We start from the raw sequence: 17,264 nt of genomic DNA, 5'->3' as shown, positions 1-17,264 counted from the left end.
GGGCATTTGTCTTGCAAGCAGTCAACTCGAGATAGACCTGGTTTTGATCTCAGGCATCCCATATGGTCCCCGGAAGCTGCCAGGAGTGATTTCTGAGTACAGAGCCAGGAGTAACCCCTGAGCGGCACCAGGTGTGGCTCCAAAAAAAAAAAAAAAAGAGTGAACCCTGAGCACCGCTGGATGTGGTCCTCCACAAGTGAGCAAAACCAAAAACCAGAATAAACACATGCCCAGAATCCCCTTCCATCATGTTCCTACGTCTTTTTTGTTTATTTTGTTTGCTTGGGGGCTACACCCAGCATTGCTCAAGGAGCACCACAGCCATCCCCCCAGCCCCAAAATGTATTTGTGTCGTCCTTTCTCTCATGGGCCTTGGCTCTGCTGAGCAGGTATCACATCTGTCTGGGGCTAGTTACCCTTTCAGACTCAGGCAGGGCAAGCGTTCAGTAAATGCTCAGCTTAAGTCAGGCCAGTCAGTCACATGCCCCCATCTACTTTCCAAGTACTTTCCAGGATACCTTGCCCAGCTGGCTTTTGAGCCAGAAGCCCAGGTTGCTATTGCCCCTTCTCTGGAGTCAAAGCCTGGTTGACCACCTCCCAATCCCACCCACACACACCCTAGCTGAAGATAAAGGGTTTGTGGAAATCCTTGTTGACCAAAGCTACTGCTTCATGGTCTAGGTTACTTGTCACCTGGTATACTGAGGTCACTTCTATACAGCTGGGCAGTAAAGGTGCCTGCCTAGCCTTTGGCCACCTGTTACAGAGTTGTACCTTCAGACACAGTTGAAGAGAAAAAGTTTGGAGTTTTTCTTTCTTTCTTTTTTTTTTTTTTTTTTTGGGTGGGGGGGCGTTTTGAGCCACACCCGGCGGTGCTCAGGGGTTACTCCTGGCTGTCTGCTCAGAAATAGCTCCTGGCAGGCACGGGGGACCATATGGGACACCGGGATTCGAACCAACCACCTTTGGTCCTGGATCGGCTGCTTGCAAGGCAAACGCCGCTGTGCTATCTCTCAGGGCCCTGGAGTTTTTCTTAAGAGTTTCCCCTGTAGCTTTTTTTTCCTTAAGAGTTTCCCCTGTAGTTTTTTTTTTTTTCCCTAAAAGAAGCTCATTTTAGTTTAAAAGTTTCTCCTGAAAACTCCTAGTGACCCTGACTTTGTTACAAGCCAGTCACGAATTAACACAACAAGTTAGCCACCCCTCCACATCCCCTCCATTCACACCTGGCCACCTGGCCTATTTTAGGAACTTACTTCTAGATTAGTTACCCCCCACACCCTTTTGGATAGAAATGCAGCGTAGGGGCCGGGCGGTGGCGCTAGAGGTAAGGTGCCTGCCTTGCCTGCGCTAGCCTTGGACAGACCGAGGTTCGATCCCTGGTGTCCCATTTGGTCCCCCAAGCCAGGAGCAACTTCTGAGCACATAGCCAGGAGTAACCCCTGAGCGTTACCGGGTGTGGCCAAAAAAAAAAAAAAAAGAAAAAAAAAAAAGAAATGCAGCCTGCAGATGTAATGTTTACCTTGCATAATAAAGGATGCAACCACCACCCTTAAAAGTTTTATTGATATGTAGCTTCCCCCAGTTTTGTTTTATGATTGTTTCTGTTTAGTGATAGGGTTTTGTTTTATGGTTGTCTCTCTCTAGTGATAAGGTTCTGTTTTATGGTTGTCTCTTTGCTGTGATAGATGTTCATATCTTCTGATTAAGTTAGAATGCCTGAGACAAGATATTTTCTTTTGAATTCACAACCGTGTCTGTACGATAACACTGACGCCATGCCTTTAAAATCAATCGTATAAAAACCTGCCAAAGTTGTGATTCGGGGTCTTTTTCTCTTGAGGAGACCCTGGCCAGTGAATAAAATATCTTTACCTTTGCAGCTTGCATGATCTGTGTTCTCTTTGAAGCGGCTCGAGATGTCAACCAGGAGATGGGGAGAAATTCCCAACCCTAACATTGTCATCGCTTAGCCTTAGAGAATATGAAGGCCATGTCTTCCCCCCACTTCTTCCTGGGGCTCATGTCCTTGATCAGTCCCAGCAGTGCGTCCCAGGCAGCTCCTGGAGGACCTGACTCCTCAGGGCCTGGCAGTGTTGGGGGCCACCAGGGCTGCTCAGTGGTGTGAGGTTGGCGTAAGGTGCAAGGCATGCACTCTACCACTTCAAACCATATCCCTAGTCTCTTTCTTTTAGTCTTAAAGCAATACTATCCCCAGACTAGTCCACTGAGGCTGCAGAGAAAAACCAACACAAAAGGAATGCTGCCACCATGGCCCAGAGGCATGGAAGGAACAGAAAGGTGTTCCCAGCCCATGGCCATATCAGAGGCAGGGGTGCACCTAACTTACAATGGACACAAACATGTCAAAACAAATCCAGAGTTAGGGACCACGAGGTCCACAAGACCCCTCTTCATCTGACTTTGTCCACCCAGTGAGTGGCATTCTATGAGGATGGTTTACACTGACCTAAGAACTACTGGCCTACCAGGGGTTCACCATGGCCTACAATGACAAGGTGCTGGTCAGGTAATCAAACCACCTTCTTCCATTACCCTTAAGCTTGGGATTAGCAGTGCCACCGCCTCCTACCCCCTCAGCCATCACAGCCACTGCAGTTTGTCCTCCCATGAGCTGCTCTCCCAGGGCGAACACCTGGACCTGCTTGCTCCGTCCTCCTTAGGTACCTGAGACACCCAGGAGGCGCCTCACTAAGCTGCATTTTGTGGGTGGTATTTATCCTCCATTACTCGGAAATCAGTGTGGAGATCTTTTCAGATCTTGAGTTCTAGTACTGGGATACTTGACAACCAGTTTTTACTTTCCTGAGGTCTCACCAAGACCTGTCTGAGAAAAGCACCTTAACATTAGAAATAGACCCTTGGTGGGGAGTGCGGGTGTCTGTAGGGATTTCTGGGACAGAACATGGCCTTCAAGGCCAGTGGGTCAGCTGGCTCTTTGCCGTTTCTGTCCCAAGGGCACTCTGTGTGGAGAAGGGAAAGGGGAGGAAGTTTGGAAGCTAAAGGTATGACTCATCCCAGTTATTCACAGGAAAGTGCTGGGGGAGGAATAAAAGGGAAAGGAACAATAATAGGTTTTGGGGGGGCTGATTTTATTGGGGCTTCTCACAGTGGTTGGAGCCACTCAGTCTTCAGAACAATCACAGCACAGGAATTGCATCACCCAGACTGCCCAGAAAAGTCTGACCAGCTGAATCTTATTGCTTAAGATACACGTATTCACAAAACCCAAAGATGGGGTGCGCCTCACGCAGGAATGTGGCGGCATCTGCAGTCTCCCAGGCAGAGCCCCAGAGAAGCCCGAGTTTCCCGAGAAGTCCTTCAAGCTCATTTTGACGCCTGTCCATGCAGGGGAGTCTCCAGGGAGGGTCACATCCTTCTGGGTAAAGCCAAGAGTGAGCACCCAGACAGAGGGACCCCTTACTGAGGGAGGCTGAAGGGCTCGGGTTCATCCTTGAGATCAGTGAATGAAGGACTCATTTTGGTACTATTTTCCTTCGAGACACTTCAGTGAATCGTGGGAATTTTTCTTCTCATCAAGGTAAAAGGAAAAGGCCTCTGAGGGGCTGCAGGCCCACTCCCCCTCTTGCCACAGGCTGGTTTGCTCATGTGCACTGAACCTCTGCAGAGGAAGGCAGACCACATTGTTGGTACCCAATAATCCTTCCTGGCAGTTCTGGGCAGAGCCCAGCCTAAACCACAGACAGTCCTGACTTGTTCCTGACAAGCCAATCATCGTCTGCCTGAAGGTCCAGCCTCACTCCCATCCCAGGAGTTGCTCAGGAGGCAGACAGGTTCGAAGCACACTTCCCTTTATAGGGGACAGGACATAGGCCTCTTGGGTCGGTGGGGGATAACCTGGAGCAATGTGCAAACTGCAGTGAAGAGTAAAGTAGAACCTCTACGCAGGGCCAGTATCTCTGGCAAGCACGGGAGGGTGTGGGTGCTGCCGTCCACGCTGCTGCTGAAGGAGCCCCGGCCCACGTTTGTTCCGTAAACAGTAAATGCGTAAAATAAATGACTTTGAAAGGGCCATGCACACTCCAGATGTGGGGTTGGTGGGTGCTGCATGGTAGCCACTCAAAGTATATTCACAGGAGAATGGGGGACACCCACACACGCATGTACACCCACACACACATATATATACCCATACACACGTGCGCAGACACAAGTTACCAAAAAAATGTAATCAGAGGGGGGGGGCTTCACTTCATTCAACAAAGGGGTTTAGGTTTTATGGAAACCAAATGCAGACACTGCATAGCCCTGGATATGTCCATTTGTGTGTGTGTGTGTGTGTGTGTTTATATTTTCCATTCTTACCATAACTTCATTGTCTAGTCTGAATATCTCTGTTCAGGAGTGGGGGGAAGCGGGTAGGACAGGGAATGTTGAGCTTTAGCTCGATCTGTTCAGATTCTTTCCATCAGAGTGTAACGGCCAACTACAAACCATGTCAGGTCCTGGGAATCATTCTAGATTCTTCACAGAAACAATCAATGCCCCACTCCGAAAGGGCAGGAAAGAGCATGGAAACCACAGAAAACCAGGACATTCCCCCTCAAATGGTCAGTTTAAAACAAACAAAAAAACTTGAGAAGCAAGTTGAGACAAAATACTGTGTGAGGGGTCGGATATGGGCCGCCAGCTCTCAAGACCCGTAGTCTAGTGTCTGTCTGGGGAGAATAGGCAGGCAAAAGCCCACAGCTGTGCTCAGGAGCAGAGAGGCATGGCGCTGGGGGCAAAGAACCAAGGGCAAAGGTGCGGAACGAAGACTGGGTTTCTTGGGCTCCAGAGTCCCTCTCAAGTCTGCACCCAAAGTGCCTCCTTCGGTCCCATTGAGCCCAGGTCCTCAGGGCCAGCTCTGGGGAGATATAGGTGATCCCTTCCCAGGTCAGGAGCTTGCAAAGCTCCTTTTCCATTGATAAGGGCCTTATGTTCAGCTTGCTTTTGTTTCATTCATTTTCTTTTAAAGAAAAGGCAAAAAGGCAGTATAATAATCATCCACATCTTCTGGGCTGCCACCAGCCAGAACCTTCTGGCAGGGCCCTTCATGGACACACAGAATTCCACCCCCCTTCCACCTCAGGCCTCCGGCTCTCCCCAACAAGGTCAACCTAGTGCCAGCTCTGCAGACACTCGGTGAGGCACCAGTGCTGGCCTCCTTCATCCAGTCTCAGAGCTGCCTTCTCTCCTGTAGCTAACCCCAGAGGACATCAACTCCACTGTCAAGATTCACTGCAGGGCACTCTCTCTGCTTGTCCTGCCAGGCCACACACGGCCACACACAGACACAGATATACACACACACAGCAGGTACTCAGACACAATTCAAAATGGGGAAATGGGGGGAAGGAGATGTGGTGAGGAATGAGTCACAGAACAACTTCTCAGCCCTCTACAACACTGTGTGGGGAGAGGTAGCCGGACACCCCTCCTCCCCAAGTGTGCCTGGAGATGTAGAGAAATGCAGGAGAGGAGGAAAAAACAAAAACAAAAGACAAAGAACAAAGTGGCTGGGCCACTTTTTCAGAAAGTCACTTAATGCTTCTGCTTCCGCTCCAGGGGCGCCTCTTTCCCTGAACCACGGTCTTGGGGCCAGACAGGGCCGGCTCTAGCTGGGGGAGCTGGTGCCCTGGGAGTTTGGGGAGTCCTGCTCATTGATGGTGTTCAGCAGCAGGCACGGGGGTGGCCGTGGCAAGTGGGGGTGCCCGTGCTCCTGGGCCTGCTCCTCGGTGGGCTGGCAGAGACCTTCCTCCTCATCGCCTGGGGGCTGCACATGGCAGCTGTCACAGAAGCCCAGGGGCCCATCCAGCACATCATCGATGAGGGTGCTGAACTCTTTGAGGTCATCGTCATCAGGGTGGCCCCGATTACACACGCACACCTCGATGCCCGAGTCACCGGTAAAGCGGCGGTGGCGGCCAGGCGTCTTGTCCTTGCCCTGCTCGGAGCCGTGTTCCCGCAGTAGCTCCTCGTGACAGTCGGAATCCTTGTCCAGGAAGGCCCCGGGGTCCTGCTCCCCCAGGCTGGCCGCAGAGCTGCTGGGCTCCAGGCCAGGGGCTTTGGTGGAAGCTGGGTTGGCAGGCATGTCAGAAGGTTCGGGGCCCGCGATGCTTGGGGGTCTTGTGCTGCTCCTGCTGGGCCCTGACTGGGGGCTTCCCTGCACCTCTGGGGAGTCCCTGCAGGGGTTGGTGGCCTGAGGGCTGCCACTTGGGGCAGACACTTGCTGCTGGAAGGCACTGTATGGTGGTGGAGGAGTTGAAGGTCGGTTCACCACTTCCTCATAGGGAGGTAGTAAATAGTTTGGCAAAAACCCTGAAAGGGAAGGCAGGGAAAAGACATTACCGCACTGGCATGGTCAGAGGGCAGATGCCACACTCCCTGTACATATACATCCCTTCCCACCCCCAGTGCCCACCCCTGCCTGTGAGTAAGTGGGCAATGAAGAAAGGGAATGAGCAGACGCAGCCTCCGAGGTAGGGTGCAGGGGTAGGTGGGGGACATCAGATCTATTCCCAAGCAGCAGCTCCCACAGCCCAGAAGGAGATGGCCAAACAGATGTTGGGGGGCAGGAGGGTAATCAGGAGACAGTTTCTGCCTGGAAGGAGGCCATCATGTCAGGGCTGGAGCAATAACATAGTAGGTAGGGAATTTGCCTTGCACATGACCGATCCAGGTTAATCCCCGCCATCCCATATGGTCTCCCGAACCTGCCAGGAATGATTTCTGAGTGCAGAGCCAAGAGTAACCCCTGAGCACCACTGGGTGTGGCCCCAAAACAGAACAAAAACAAAAACAAAACAAAAAAAAAAGAGGCTCAGGACCAGAGCAATAGCACGGCAGTAGAGCTTTTACCTTGCATTCGGCCAACCATGGACCAACCCCAGTTCGATACTCAGCATCCCATATGGTCACCCCCAAGCCTGTCAGAAGCAATTTCTGAGTGCAGAGCCAGGTGTAACCCCTGAGAGCCACCAGGTGTGACCCCCAAAAAAACAAACAAACAAACAAACAAACAACAACAAAAAAAAAAAACAAAAAAAAAATGGGGCCAGAGAGATAGCATGAAGGTAGTGCATTTGCCTTGCATGCAGAAGGATGGTGGTTCGAATCCCGGCATCCCATATGGTCCCCCGAGCCTGCCAGGAACGATTTCTGAGCATAGGGCCAGGAGTAACTCCTGAGTGCTGCCGGGAGTGACCCAAAAACAAAAAAACAAAACAAAACAAAAAAAAAGGAGGCTCTCCTATTAGGCTCAGGAACCCCAACTTTAAACGTCCCACCCACCCCACAACCCCCAGATAGACCAAGCAGAGAGTATGAGAGGTGAAGGACCTGCATGTGGTCAAACCTGACTGGACTGTGAGCCAAGCAGGAGTATCAGCCCTGGCACCTCAGGTGGGCAGGTGCCAGATCAGTTGTCACTGGTCAACCCCCGACCCAGCACAGGGCACCGTGACCATGAACACTCATAGAGTATTCACAGAGCACCCGTAGCTAGCTGGGCACTACATGGAGCACAAGCCACCCCCTCATACAGAATCCCACACCTGTGACCACTTCATCTGCAGCAAGGTCAGGGGAACTCATCGAATGCCCTTCAGTGAGTTACCATGGGTCTTGGTCTTGGTGCTCAGAAAGGCCTGGCTCTCCCCCTATCCTGTCCACAGCACAGTGGGGCACCCTATACTCCAGTTCACTCCATCATCTGGGTATGGAGAGGGCCGAGGCCTGGTCAGGACCAGCCAGCACGGTTCTGCCAGGGCCCACCGCCCTGCTTGCTGTGGCGTGGATGGTTCTGGGATACGTACTGAAGTAGAACGGCAGCGCTGAATAGCTGTGGGCTTCCCGGTAGGCGATCAGGTTAATCTCGCGCTGCCGCTGCTGGGCCTGAAGCCGGTGCTTGGCTCGGCGGTGGTGGCAGACACAGCAGCAGCTCAGGATGATGATGATGGTCCACACCAGCCAGAACCCTGGGGAGCAAGGCAGAGAGGGGCCACATCGTGAATACAGGCCTGCAGGGACACACATACCATTTGGGCTGGCATGAATTTCAGTTGTGCCCAGCCTTGAAAGGTTTGGATTGTTTTGGCGGCCATACTGGGGACTATCTGGTCCAGGCATTGCTTTGGTCAGTGGCTGCAGCACCCCCTCCTGAAGGCTCTGGGGAGAGGTAAGAAGCAGAGGCGGGGAGGGAAGCCCACAGTCCCCTTTCCTTCTAGGGCCCTATTCTCTCAGATCATGCTCAGGGAAAGTTGGCATAGTCCAATCTGACTCTTTAATCTTCTTAGTATGCAGAAAATATTTTTAAACATCATGAGTCTCTGAGAGACAATGCAGCAAGTAGTGCACTTGCTCTGCATGTGGCTTACCCAGGTTTAATCAATAAGAATATTAAACAGCTGTTAAGGGGCTTTCCTTACATGTAGCCAACCCGAGTTCGATATCTGACACTCCTTTTTCCTCCAAGCCCTCCAAGAATGATCCTTGAGATCAGAGCCACAAATAAGGCCTGAGCACTGGCAGGTATGATCCAAAATATAAAAATCAAACAGTGTTTTTTTTTTTTTTTTTTTTTTTTGGTTTTTTGGGTCACACCCGGCGGTGCTCAGGGGTTACTCCTGGCTGTCTGCTCAGAAATAGCTCCTGGCAGGCTCAGGGGACCATATGGGACACCGGGATTCGAACCAACCACCTTTGGTCCTGGATCGGCTGCTTGCAAGGCAAACACCGCTGTGCTATCTCTCCGGGCCCTCAAACAGTGTTTATACACAAATACACACATACAGGAAGGGAAGATGGGTAGGTAAAACAGTGACTTATGAATTATGAGACATTTTTGGGGATAGAGACATAATACAACAGAATACGGCATCTTCCTTGCACCCAGCCAACCAAGGTTCGATTCCCAGCACAGAGCCAATTTAATTCCAATTCATTGTGCCTATATGGTTCCCTGAGTTCAGAGTCAAAAGTAAGGGGCTGGAGAGATAGCATAGTAGGAGGGCATATGGCCGACCTGGTTTCAATCCCCGACATCCCATATTATCCCCCAAACCTGCCAGAAGTGATTCCTGAGCGCAGAGCCGGGAGTAACCCCGGAATGCCACCAGGTGTGGCCCAAAAGCCAAAATAATAAAACAAAACAAAAACCAGAGTCAGGAGTATGCCCTGACTACTATCAGGTGTGGCCCAAAAGCCAAAATAACAAACAAAAAAATAAGAGTCAGGAGTATGCCCTGAGCACTTTAGGGTATGGACTAAAACCAAACAAACAAAATAAACAGGAGGGGCCAGAGAGATAGTGCAGCGGTAGGGCGTTTGCCTTACAAGTATCCGACCCAGAACCAACAGTGGTTCAAATCCAGGCATCCCATATGGCATCATCCCATATGGTCCCCCATGCCTGCCAGGAGCGATTTCTGAGCAGAGAGCCAGGAGTAACCCCTGAGCATCACTGGGTGTGACAGACATTAAAAAAAAAAAAAAAAAAAAACAGTAATAGGAAAAATACCATGCATTGGTTTCCATGTTGGCCACATATTTCAAATTCTCCCCCAGAAGCACATGGCTAGAATTCCACTTCCTTATGTAGATGTGGCATTGGGATGGGTTCTAATGAGTTGGGAACAGAGTTGACATATTTCACTCAGGTCAGAAGACTTCTTGCTGATGTGTGCATCTTCACTTGATTTCCTTGCTATGTGAAACTGCAAGTTTTCCAGAGGACTTTCAGGTCAGTCTGGCCCCAGTTGATGTGGGAAAGGGATGAAGGAAAATGGAAAAACAATGACCGCCCAGTGTAGGGCCTGAGTCATGTGCCAGGAGTTTACTATAAACTCTGGAAAACACCACTCCCCCTCAGCAGGAAATTCCTCATTTAGAAGCCAAAGCAGACAGTAATGATCTGGTCCTACCCCACAGGATGGCAGGTGACCTCCCTGGGGAGCTCAGCAGGAGCCCCTGCCACTGCCACTGTAGAAATGGTCTGGTTTGGGAAAGATTTTAGAGGGTCCAACACAACAGTAGAGTGGGGAAGGCACTGACCATGTTCGTCTCATATGGTCCCCTGAGCACAGCGAATCCCCTGTCACCTCCCCATAAAAAGACAAAGTAAAACAAGTTAGGAGTCAGAGAGGTAACTCAATTCAAGAGGCCTGGGTCTGATCCCCAGTACAAGCTCCCCTGAGCACTTCCCAGGAGTTACCTTCAAGCACTGAGGTGGGTGTAGAAGGAAGAGGAGGGGTGGAGAGAAAGAGGAGAACAGAAATCATGAAAATCCAGAATGTTAGTGCAATTGTTAAAATCTAAGAATCTGCACCTTTTGGAAACAACTATCTTTCCCCCAACTAAAGCCCAGATTGGGAAAAATGCTGCCTAAGTGATGGAGCCCCAATGACCTTTCTCTGCATTATCAGTTTGGTGAGGTAAGCGTCCAGGATAAGATCTGGAAGATCCAATCTCAAGTGTAGCTGCTGGGACTCCCTTGGGGCCTTTCCTCAATACTCACCTTTCCTGCCTGAGGTTGAACAGGCAGTTTTGTGACCCTCCATGTCCTACCAGTTTCTAGAAGGATCACGCCTTCTGATTAAGTTCCCTCACTGGGCCCCGATGCTAAGACTGTCAAAGACCATTCTGGGGAAAATGTGGTGTTTGGAGATATGGTGGCCTCACTCAGTGCCTACCATGTTGGAGAGTGTATGATTGTCGATCAGCACCTTCATGTATGCCCAAGAGTCTGGGTGAGGGTAGTTTACTCTGCTCTTTCCCACAGCACTGGACTGGGCTTCTTATCTAGACTCTCCCAGCTGGGCAGTCCTTGCCCTCCTCTCTGCGTGACTAAGCTCTTGCCACACTTTATGGCTCACTTCAAATGCCACCTCTCCCATGCAGCCTGCCTGAACCCTGTGAAGTCAACTTGAACTCTCCTTTGAACACTCACAGCAATTCTGGGACACAAATCCCACTGTGTATTTTGTGACTAGAGGCACACCTGGTCCCTCTGCTAGGAGAAACCCCTAATGTTCAAGCTAGTATTTGCCCACAATTTCCAACACGAAAAGATGCAGAACCAAGTAGAAAATATCAGACTTGTAAATTCTCAGATTCACTTCAAACTGGGAACCAAAAACTCTGTATGGGTCACTTGTGCATACATGTACAGATGTACAGACATACACACACACACACACATACACACACACACTTGGTCACTTGTGCATACATGTATAGACGTACAGACATACACACACACGTACAGACATACACACACACACACACACACACACACACACACACACACACCACAATTACTTTCTCCCCAGCTTTCTTTCCTTGTGGGCAACTTTGGTTAAGGAAGTACTCTGTCTGATGGGAACCTTCCCAAGGATTTCCTGGCAGATTTTTTTCTTCCAAAAGAAAGAGAAAATGAATAACTCAAAGCCCATTACTTTCACACTGCAGGCAAAGTTGAGAGGTAATTTGAGGGTTCAGGGCTCAAAGGAACAAAAAAAAGTAAGTTTTTTTTTTGTTTGTTTTTTGTTTTTTGTCTTTTTTTAACCACACCCAGCTATGCTCAGGGGCTATTCCTAGCTTTGCTCAGGACGCCTTCCTGGCATGCACGGGGGGCCATGTGGGATGCCGGTGACCGAACTCAGGTCGAGCGCGTGCAAGGCAAGTGCCCTACCCGCTGTTCTATTGCTCCCCCCCAAAAAAAAAAACAAGTAAGTTTTGTTTGTTTGTTCTGGGTGCATACCGAGCTCTACTCGGCAATTTCTCCTGGCTCTGCATTCAGAAATCACTCCTGGCCCTGTTCAGGGGACCAAATCCCGGTAGGCCAGTTACAAAGCAAGCACCCTACCCACTGTACCACTCCGGTTCACAAAAAGTGGTTTTGATAAGACCAAAGGAGTTTGTTCTGGCACAAACTTCCTCCAAATGTGGGAGTAAAGGACAGAACCCTGAGGAGGGAAACCAAGGCATCAGGTATAGCGGCACATGCTCTGGGCAGCACCTGACCAAGAAGCCAATTCTGTACACAGGAGGGGGTCAGTTTTGATAGGCTCCAGCCTTCCAGAACTGTGAAAGCTCCAAAAAGGGTGAGGCTTTAACCTCCAAGCAGACTGGCCTCTCTCTGGCTGGTTCTCCCAACTGACCACAACTGCCTGCATAGATGGCGCCTCCTGGGACTGTCTTTAAGTCCACAGTTCCCCAACTGTCTCCTAGCTCTGTCCCTAGTTGCTGGTGGTTCCTGCGTCTGCCCTGCCAATGGCCCAAAACGCTCCATCAATCTGAAGAAAAGCCCTCAGCAGACCCATTTCCCTCTGCAACTGATGCCGCCTGGTCTGGGTCCCAGAAAAACAAACTGTAGCTCAGTGGCCTTCTTGGCAGCCTGGCCTCGACTTTTGTTTTAACAAAGGGTGGAGGGGAGAGAACTTGAGCCCCATGTTTATCTGCATTTTAAAACATTTAAACAGTCTGTCCACCTGCTTGGCACGATTTGCTCTTTGCCAAGGCCTTCCACGCAGCCCTGTCTCCATCAGCAACAACCATTCTGGGCCCTGCTGCTGCTCATGCACGTGGAGAGCTGGTGGCACATGTTGAGCCCTTGGTCACCCTTGAAGGGGAGCTGGTATTTGTCTGACCCAGACCCAGCAGTTCTCAGAAGGATAGTGTAGCCCCAATTCTGGAAAGGGTAGGAGGTGGCGAGAGAGGGAGGGAGTGGCCCTGTTTACAGGAACACTCCCCTGGGCCCTCAAATACGTTTGCATTTCAGAGGGAAGGACTCCCCAGCCAAGAGTCTAGTTTCCCTTTCCCTGCCAAACTACAGCCCTTCCAGCTGCATTTCAACCAGTGGCCTGACCAAGGGGAAGGAATTATAGAGACAGGAAGAGAAGGGGATGGGGCAGGGTGCCATTAGTAGTTAGGACCTGGTGTGATAAACAAGCCCAAGGTGGGGATGTCCACAGCAGGGCTTAGAAGCCTGAAGGGACTGAAGACAGCTCAATGGGCTGAGAGCAGGCAGGAGGTCCAGTTTGATCCCAACATATGGTTGGTTCTCTGAGCACTGCAAGAAGTGACCCCCAACCACAGAGCCAAGAATTGCCACCCCCAGAGCCACCCAAAGCAAAGGTCCCCACTCCCAAAGCAAAATTAAAGAAATTAAATGGGAAAAAACTCAAGCTTAGCCCTACTCTCCCAGAAGAGTGATGTGGGAACACAGTCAGTCAGGGACCTTCCATCCTCCAGCTGAGTAGAGGGTCCCATGGAGGGCGTGGAGACCACCAGGGAGGATAGGTGTGAGTTAGTGTGAGTGAGTGCTACAAACCTGGACACTCCAAGCAGTGAGGTGGCACTGCTCTGCCTTTGTGAAAGTCTGAAAGGTACAGAGTCCCCGGCCCCACCTAAGCAGGGGTCAGAGGAGGAGGGAGTCTATGGTCTTTTGTTGACAGGAGCCTAGACAAGCCCTTGTGTGTCTCTCTTGTGTGTCTCCAAGAGAGTGAGACAGAGAAACAGAGACAGAGGCAGAGACAGAACTCCAGAATCTCTCTCCCAGTGGGCTCCATGGCTAGGGGCCCTCATGAAAGATGACTCCTTTTTGAAGAATTCTCAGGAAGTCAGCCCTGGCTGCTCTCTGGGGAACTGACTCTGGAAGTCCTTGTGGTTCTTATGAGAATGTGGCGTCTCACCACGCAGATAGGCCCATCCAGTGCACAGTCCTTCTCTGCACAGAAAGGACCAGCCTGGACTTCTGGGCTGGTTCCCAGAGGAATTAAAGTTTAGGCCACTGCCCAGTAGAGCCTAGAAAAGACATCTGAGACCCCCAGGCAGGAGCTCAGGCAGTATTTTCCAGGCTCGAGCCAGAGATTCCTTGTCTACAACAGGAAGGTTGCTGGCATCCGAGACAGTTTGAAGGTTCTCTGCCTGTGTGAGGTCTAAGTTCCATCCCTGAGCACTACCAGGAGAGGCCCAACAACAATAACAAAAAGAAAAAAAAAAAAAAGAAAGAAAAAAAAAGGAAAAAAAAATTGTTTCTGGAACCTGGAAAGAGATTCTAGATAAGAATGAGAAGTGGGGGGCCGGGAAGGTGGCGCTAGAGGTAAGGTGTCTGCCTTACAAGCGCTAGCCAAGAAACGGACCGCGGTTCGATCCCCCGGTGTCCCATATGGTCCCCCCAAGCCAGGAGCGATTTCTGAGCACATAGCCAGGAGTAACCTCTGAGTGTCAAACGGGTGTGGCCCAAAAAAAAAAAAAAAAAAGAATGAGAAGTGGGGCCCGGAGAGATAGCACAGCGGCGTTTGCCTTGCAAGCAGCCGATCCAGGACCAAAGGTGGTTAGTTCGAATCCCGGTGTCCCATATGGTCCCCCGTGCCTGCCAGGAGCTATTTCTGAGCAGACAGCCAGGAGTAACCCCTGAGCATCGCCGGGTGTGGCCCCAAAACCAAAAACCAAAAAAAAAATAAAAATAAAAAAGAATGAGAAGTGCCCAGTGAGACACAGCCCTCGGGTCCTACAACCCTAAATGAGACTTACACCAGAGCTCATAGTAGTAGTTGCAGCACTGAGACTGTCCACAGCAGTGTCCTGTGTCACAGATGTAGCTTTGATTGTTGGTTCCCACACAGGTTTCCTTATCCTAAAAAACAACAAAATGAAAGCACTTCAGTAGACTGGTTTCTAAAACCTTTTTTTTTTTTCCCCTAAAACACTCAGCAATGCTCAGGGCTTATTCTGGCTCTGTACTCAAGGATAACTCCTGATGGGCTTGGTGGACCTTTTTAATCCCAGGTCAACTACGTGCAAGGCAAACACTTCCCCCTGTACTATTGCTCTGGCTCTGGCCCCTAAAACAACCATTTTTCTTATCCCCTTTTTCCTGGTTGCTAACCCATCAACAAAAATAGTTGTATCAGGGCCTGGAGAGATAGCACAGCGGCGTTTGCCTTGCAAGCAGCCGATCCAGGACCAAGGTGGTTGGTTCGAATCCCAGTGTCCCATATGGTCCCCAGGAGCTATTTCTGAGCAGACAGCCAGGAGTAACCCCTGAGCACCGCCGGGTGTGGCCCAAAATCCAATAAATAAATAAATAAATAAATATATATATATATATATATATATATATATATATATATATATATATATATAGTTGTATCAATGGTGATTCCTTTAAGAAAAATAGAAGGGTTGGGGACAGCCACCACCTTTGCAAACACAACTGCGATCTCCTTGGCCAGGCCTAGTACAATCCCACAGTGCCTCTGTTTGGGGTCCTGGCACCTCAACAAAATATGTGAATGCCACTATGCCATCACCAGATGTGTGATTGCCACATCCCAGGGTATGACTCTCGAAAGCTCCACAACCAAGGGTACACAACTCCTGGTCACAACAACAAAGGGATGGGAATGGGAAGACTTCTTAAAGAACCACACAACAGCAATTTTAGAGAAAAAAAAATATTTATTAAAGGGGGAAGAGGGAAACGGGATTCAGTATACATAGGTAACAGAAGTGGAGTACTCATCAGTCAGAAAGTGTCCAAGCAGAAGGTACTTCATGTTCTGGAGATGGTTCAAAAGCCTACAACTTGTAGGCTTTTACTTGCAGGACCCCAGGCTTTATCTCCTGTCCCTGCATGGTCCCACCAAGGCATCACCAAAACCAAAAACTAAACTATTAAAAAAAAAAAATCCTTCCGGGGCCGGAGAGATAGCATGGAGGTAAGGCTTTCATGCAGGAGGTAATCGAATCCTGGCATCTCATATGGTCCCCCGTGCCTGCCAGGAGCAATTTCTGAGCCTGGAGCCAGGAATAACCCCTGAGCACTGCCGGATGTGAGACCTAATTTGAGTTCAATTTGCTAGATCTCTTTTGCGTACTGGTTGACCTCTTACTGAACTTGAGTGAATCCAGGCATTTGACTGTCTCTTATCAGGGACAGCTCTAGAAAGGCACTAATGAATAACCAGGAAGCCACTAGCCAAATTCTATTCCCACCACTGCTAGGTGGGAATGGAAGGGGAAGAGTTCTCCTAATTTCACAGTCAAGACAGAAATGCAACCAGGGGAAGGCACAAAGGCTGGAGCATGTGCTTTGCATGAGGAAGGCCTGGGTTCCATCCCTGGTAACACACTGTCCCCTGAACAATGCTGGGCTTGGCCCCCAAACAAAAGGAAACATTCCACCAGTTGTAACTGCAGCTCCTGATGCAGATCTGGGGCCCTTGTTAACTGGGGCCCTGATGGACTACACATACAAGCAGAGGCTCCCTCTGGCTTCTCGGTCTCCTTATTCTCGGGAAGAACCACCACGCTCACTGGACACTACCTTTGTCAAGAACCCCATTTTGGGCAAAGAGACACAGATTAATGAGCTCTTGCCCCCATCCTCAAGAAGCCCAGAGGTATTTTGGTTTTGTTTCATATTTTTAAATTTAGGAGGGGAGGGACCAGAGAGATAGCACAGTGGTAGGGTATTTGCCTCGCACACGGCTGACCCAGGATGGACCTAGGTTCAATTCCTGACATCCCATATGGTCCCCCGAGCCTGCCAGGAGCAATTTCTGAGTGCAGAGCCAAGAGTAACCTGAGTGCCGCCGGGTATGGCCCAAACCACCCCCAAAAAATAAATTAAAAAAATTTATTTAGAGGGGAGCACACCTGGCTGTGCTCAGTGATTACTCCTGGATCTATATTCAGGAATTACACCTGGTAGTGCTGAGGAACCAGATAGGGATACTGAGGCTTGAACCTGGAGTTGGCCATGTACAAAGCAAGCATCCTACTCACAGTACTATCTCTCTAGCCCCATGAAGCTCAGTTTAGAAGGAAAAAAACTGCTAAGCAAAGAAACTAGAAACGCCGTATTGTATTTGCAATACAGAGCTGACCCTGCTTGGGGCACATCCGGGCAGGCTTCTGCCAATGGAAACTGAAGTCATGTGGTCCTTTCTTCCTCCCCGGGCCTTGCTTGGTCACACTGCCTACTTGGCCAAGAGTATGAACAAAGCATTTGACTATCCCAGGAGCTAAGACCAGCTCAGACCTGCAATCAGGGAAAGGACAAGACAGAGACCGTAGCTACAACAATGTGGGGTTGAGGAGAAGCTCACAGGGCTAGGACACATGTTCTGCATACATGCAGGTCTAGTTCCACCCAGCACTGCCAGAGCCCCACACACTGAGAGGCACAGCCCCTTACCGTCACCAGGATGGGGCCCACCCTCTTCCCCACCCCAGTA

At 50.1% G+C, this 17,264-nt stretch overlaps 1 protein-coding gene across 3 annotated transcripts in view; it reads right to left on the bottom strand.

The window, feature by feature from the left end:
* Window positions 1-4,983: 4,983 nt before the first annotated feature.
* The window catches only part of WBP1L (WW domain binding protein 1 like), a 76,222-nt gene continuing 63,941 nt past the window's right edge, over window positions 4,984-17,264 (bottom strand). For all 3 annotated transcript variants that reach the window (XM_049764309.1, XM_049764307.1, XM_049764308.1), the window contains 3 exons: window positions 14,557-14,659; window positions 7,836-7,997; window positions 4,984-6,339 (listed from right to left, as the gene is read on the bottom strand). In XM_049764309.1, coding sequence (XP_049620266.1) covers window positions 5,636-6,339; window positions 7,836-7,997; window positions 14,557-14,659 — 969 coding nt within the window. In that variant the 3' untranslated portion in view covers window positions 4,984-5,635. The remainder of the gene's footprint in view (window positions 6,340-7,835; window positions 7,998-14,556; window positions 14,660-17,264) is intronic.

This window comes from Suncus etruscus, chromosome 17, assembly GCF_024139225.1.
Source record: "Suncus etruscus isolate mSunEtr1 chromosome 17, mSunEtr1.pri.cur, whole genome shotgun sequence".
In the NCBI taxonomy this organism is placed as follows: Eukaryota; Metazoa; Chordata; class Mammalia; order Eulipotyphla; family Soricidae; genus Suncus; species Suncus etruscus.
The sequence above is the reverse complement of the archived record's forward strand: the minus strand, read 5'-3'. Positions and strand labels throughout refer to the sequence as shown.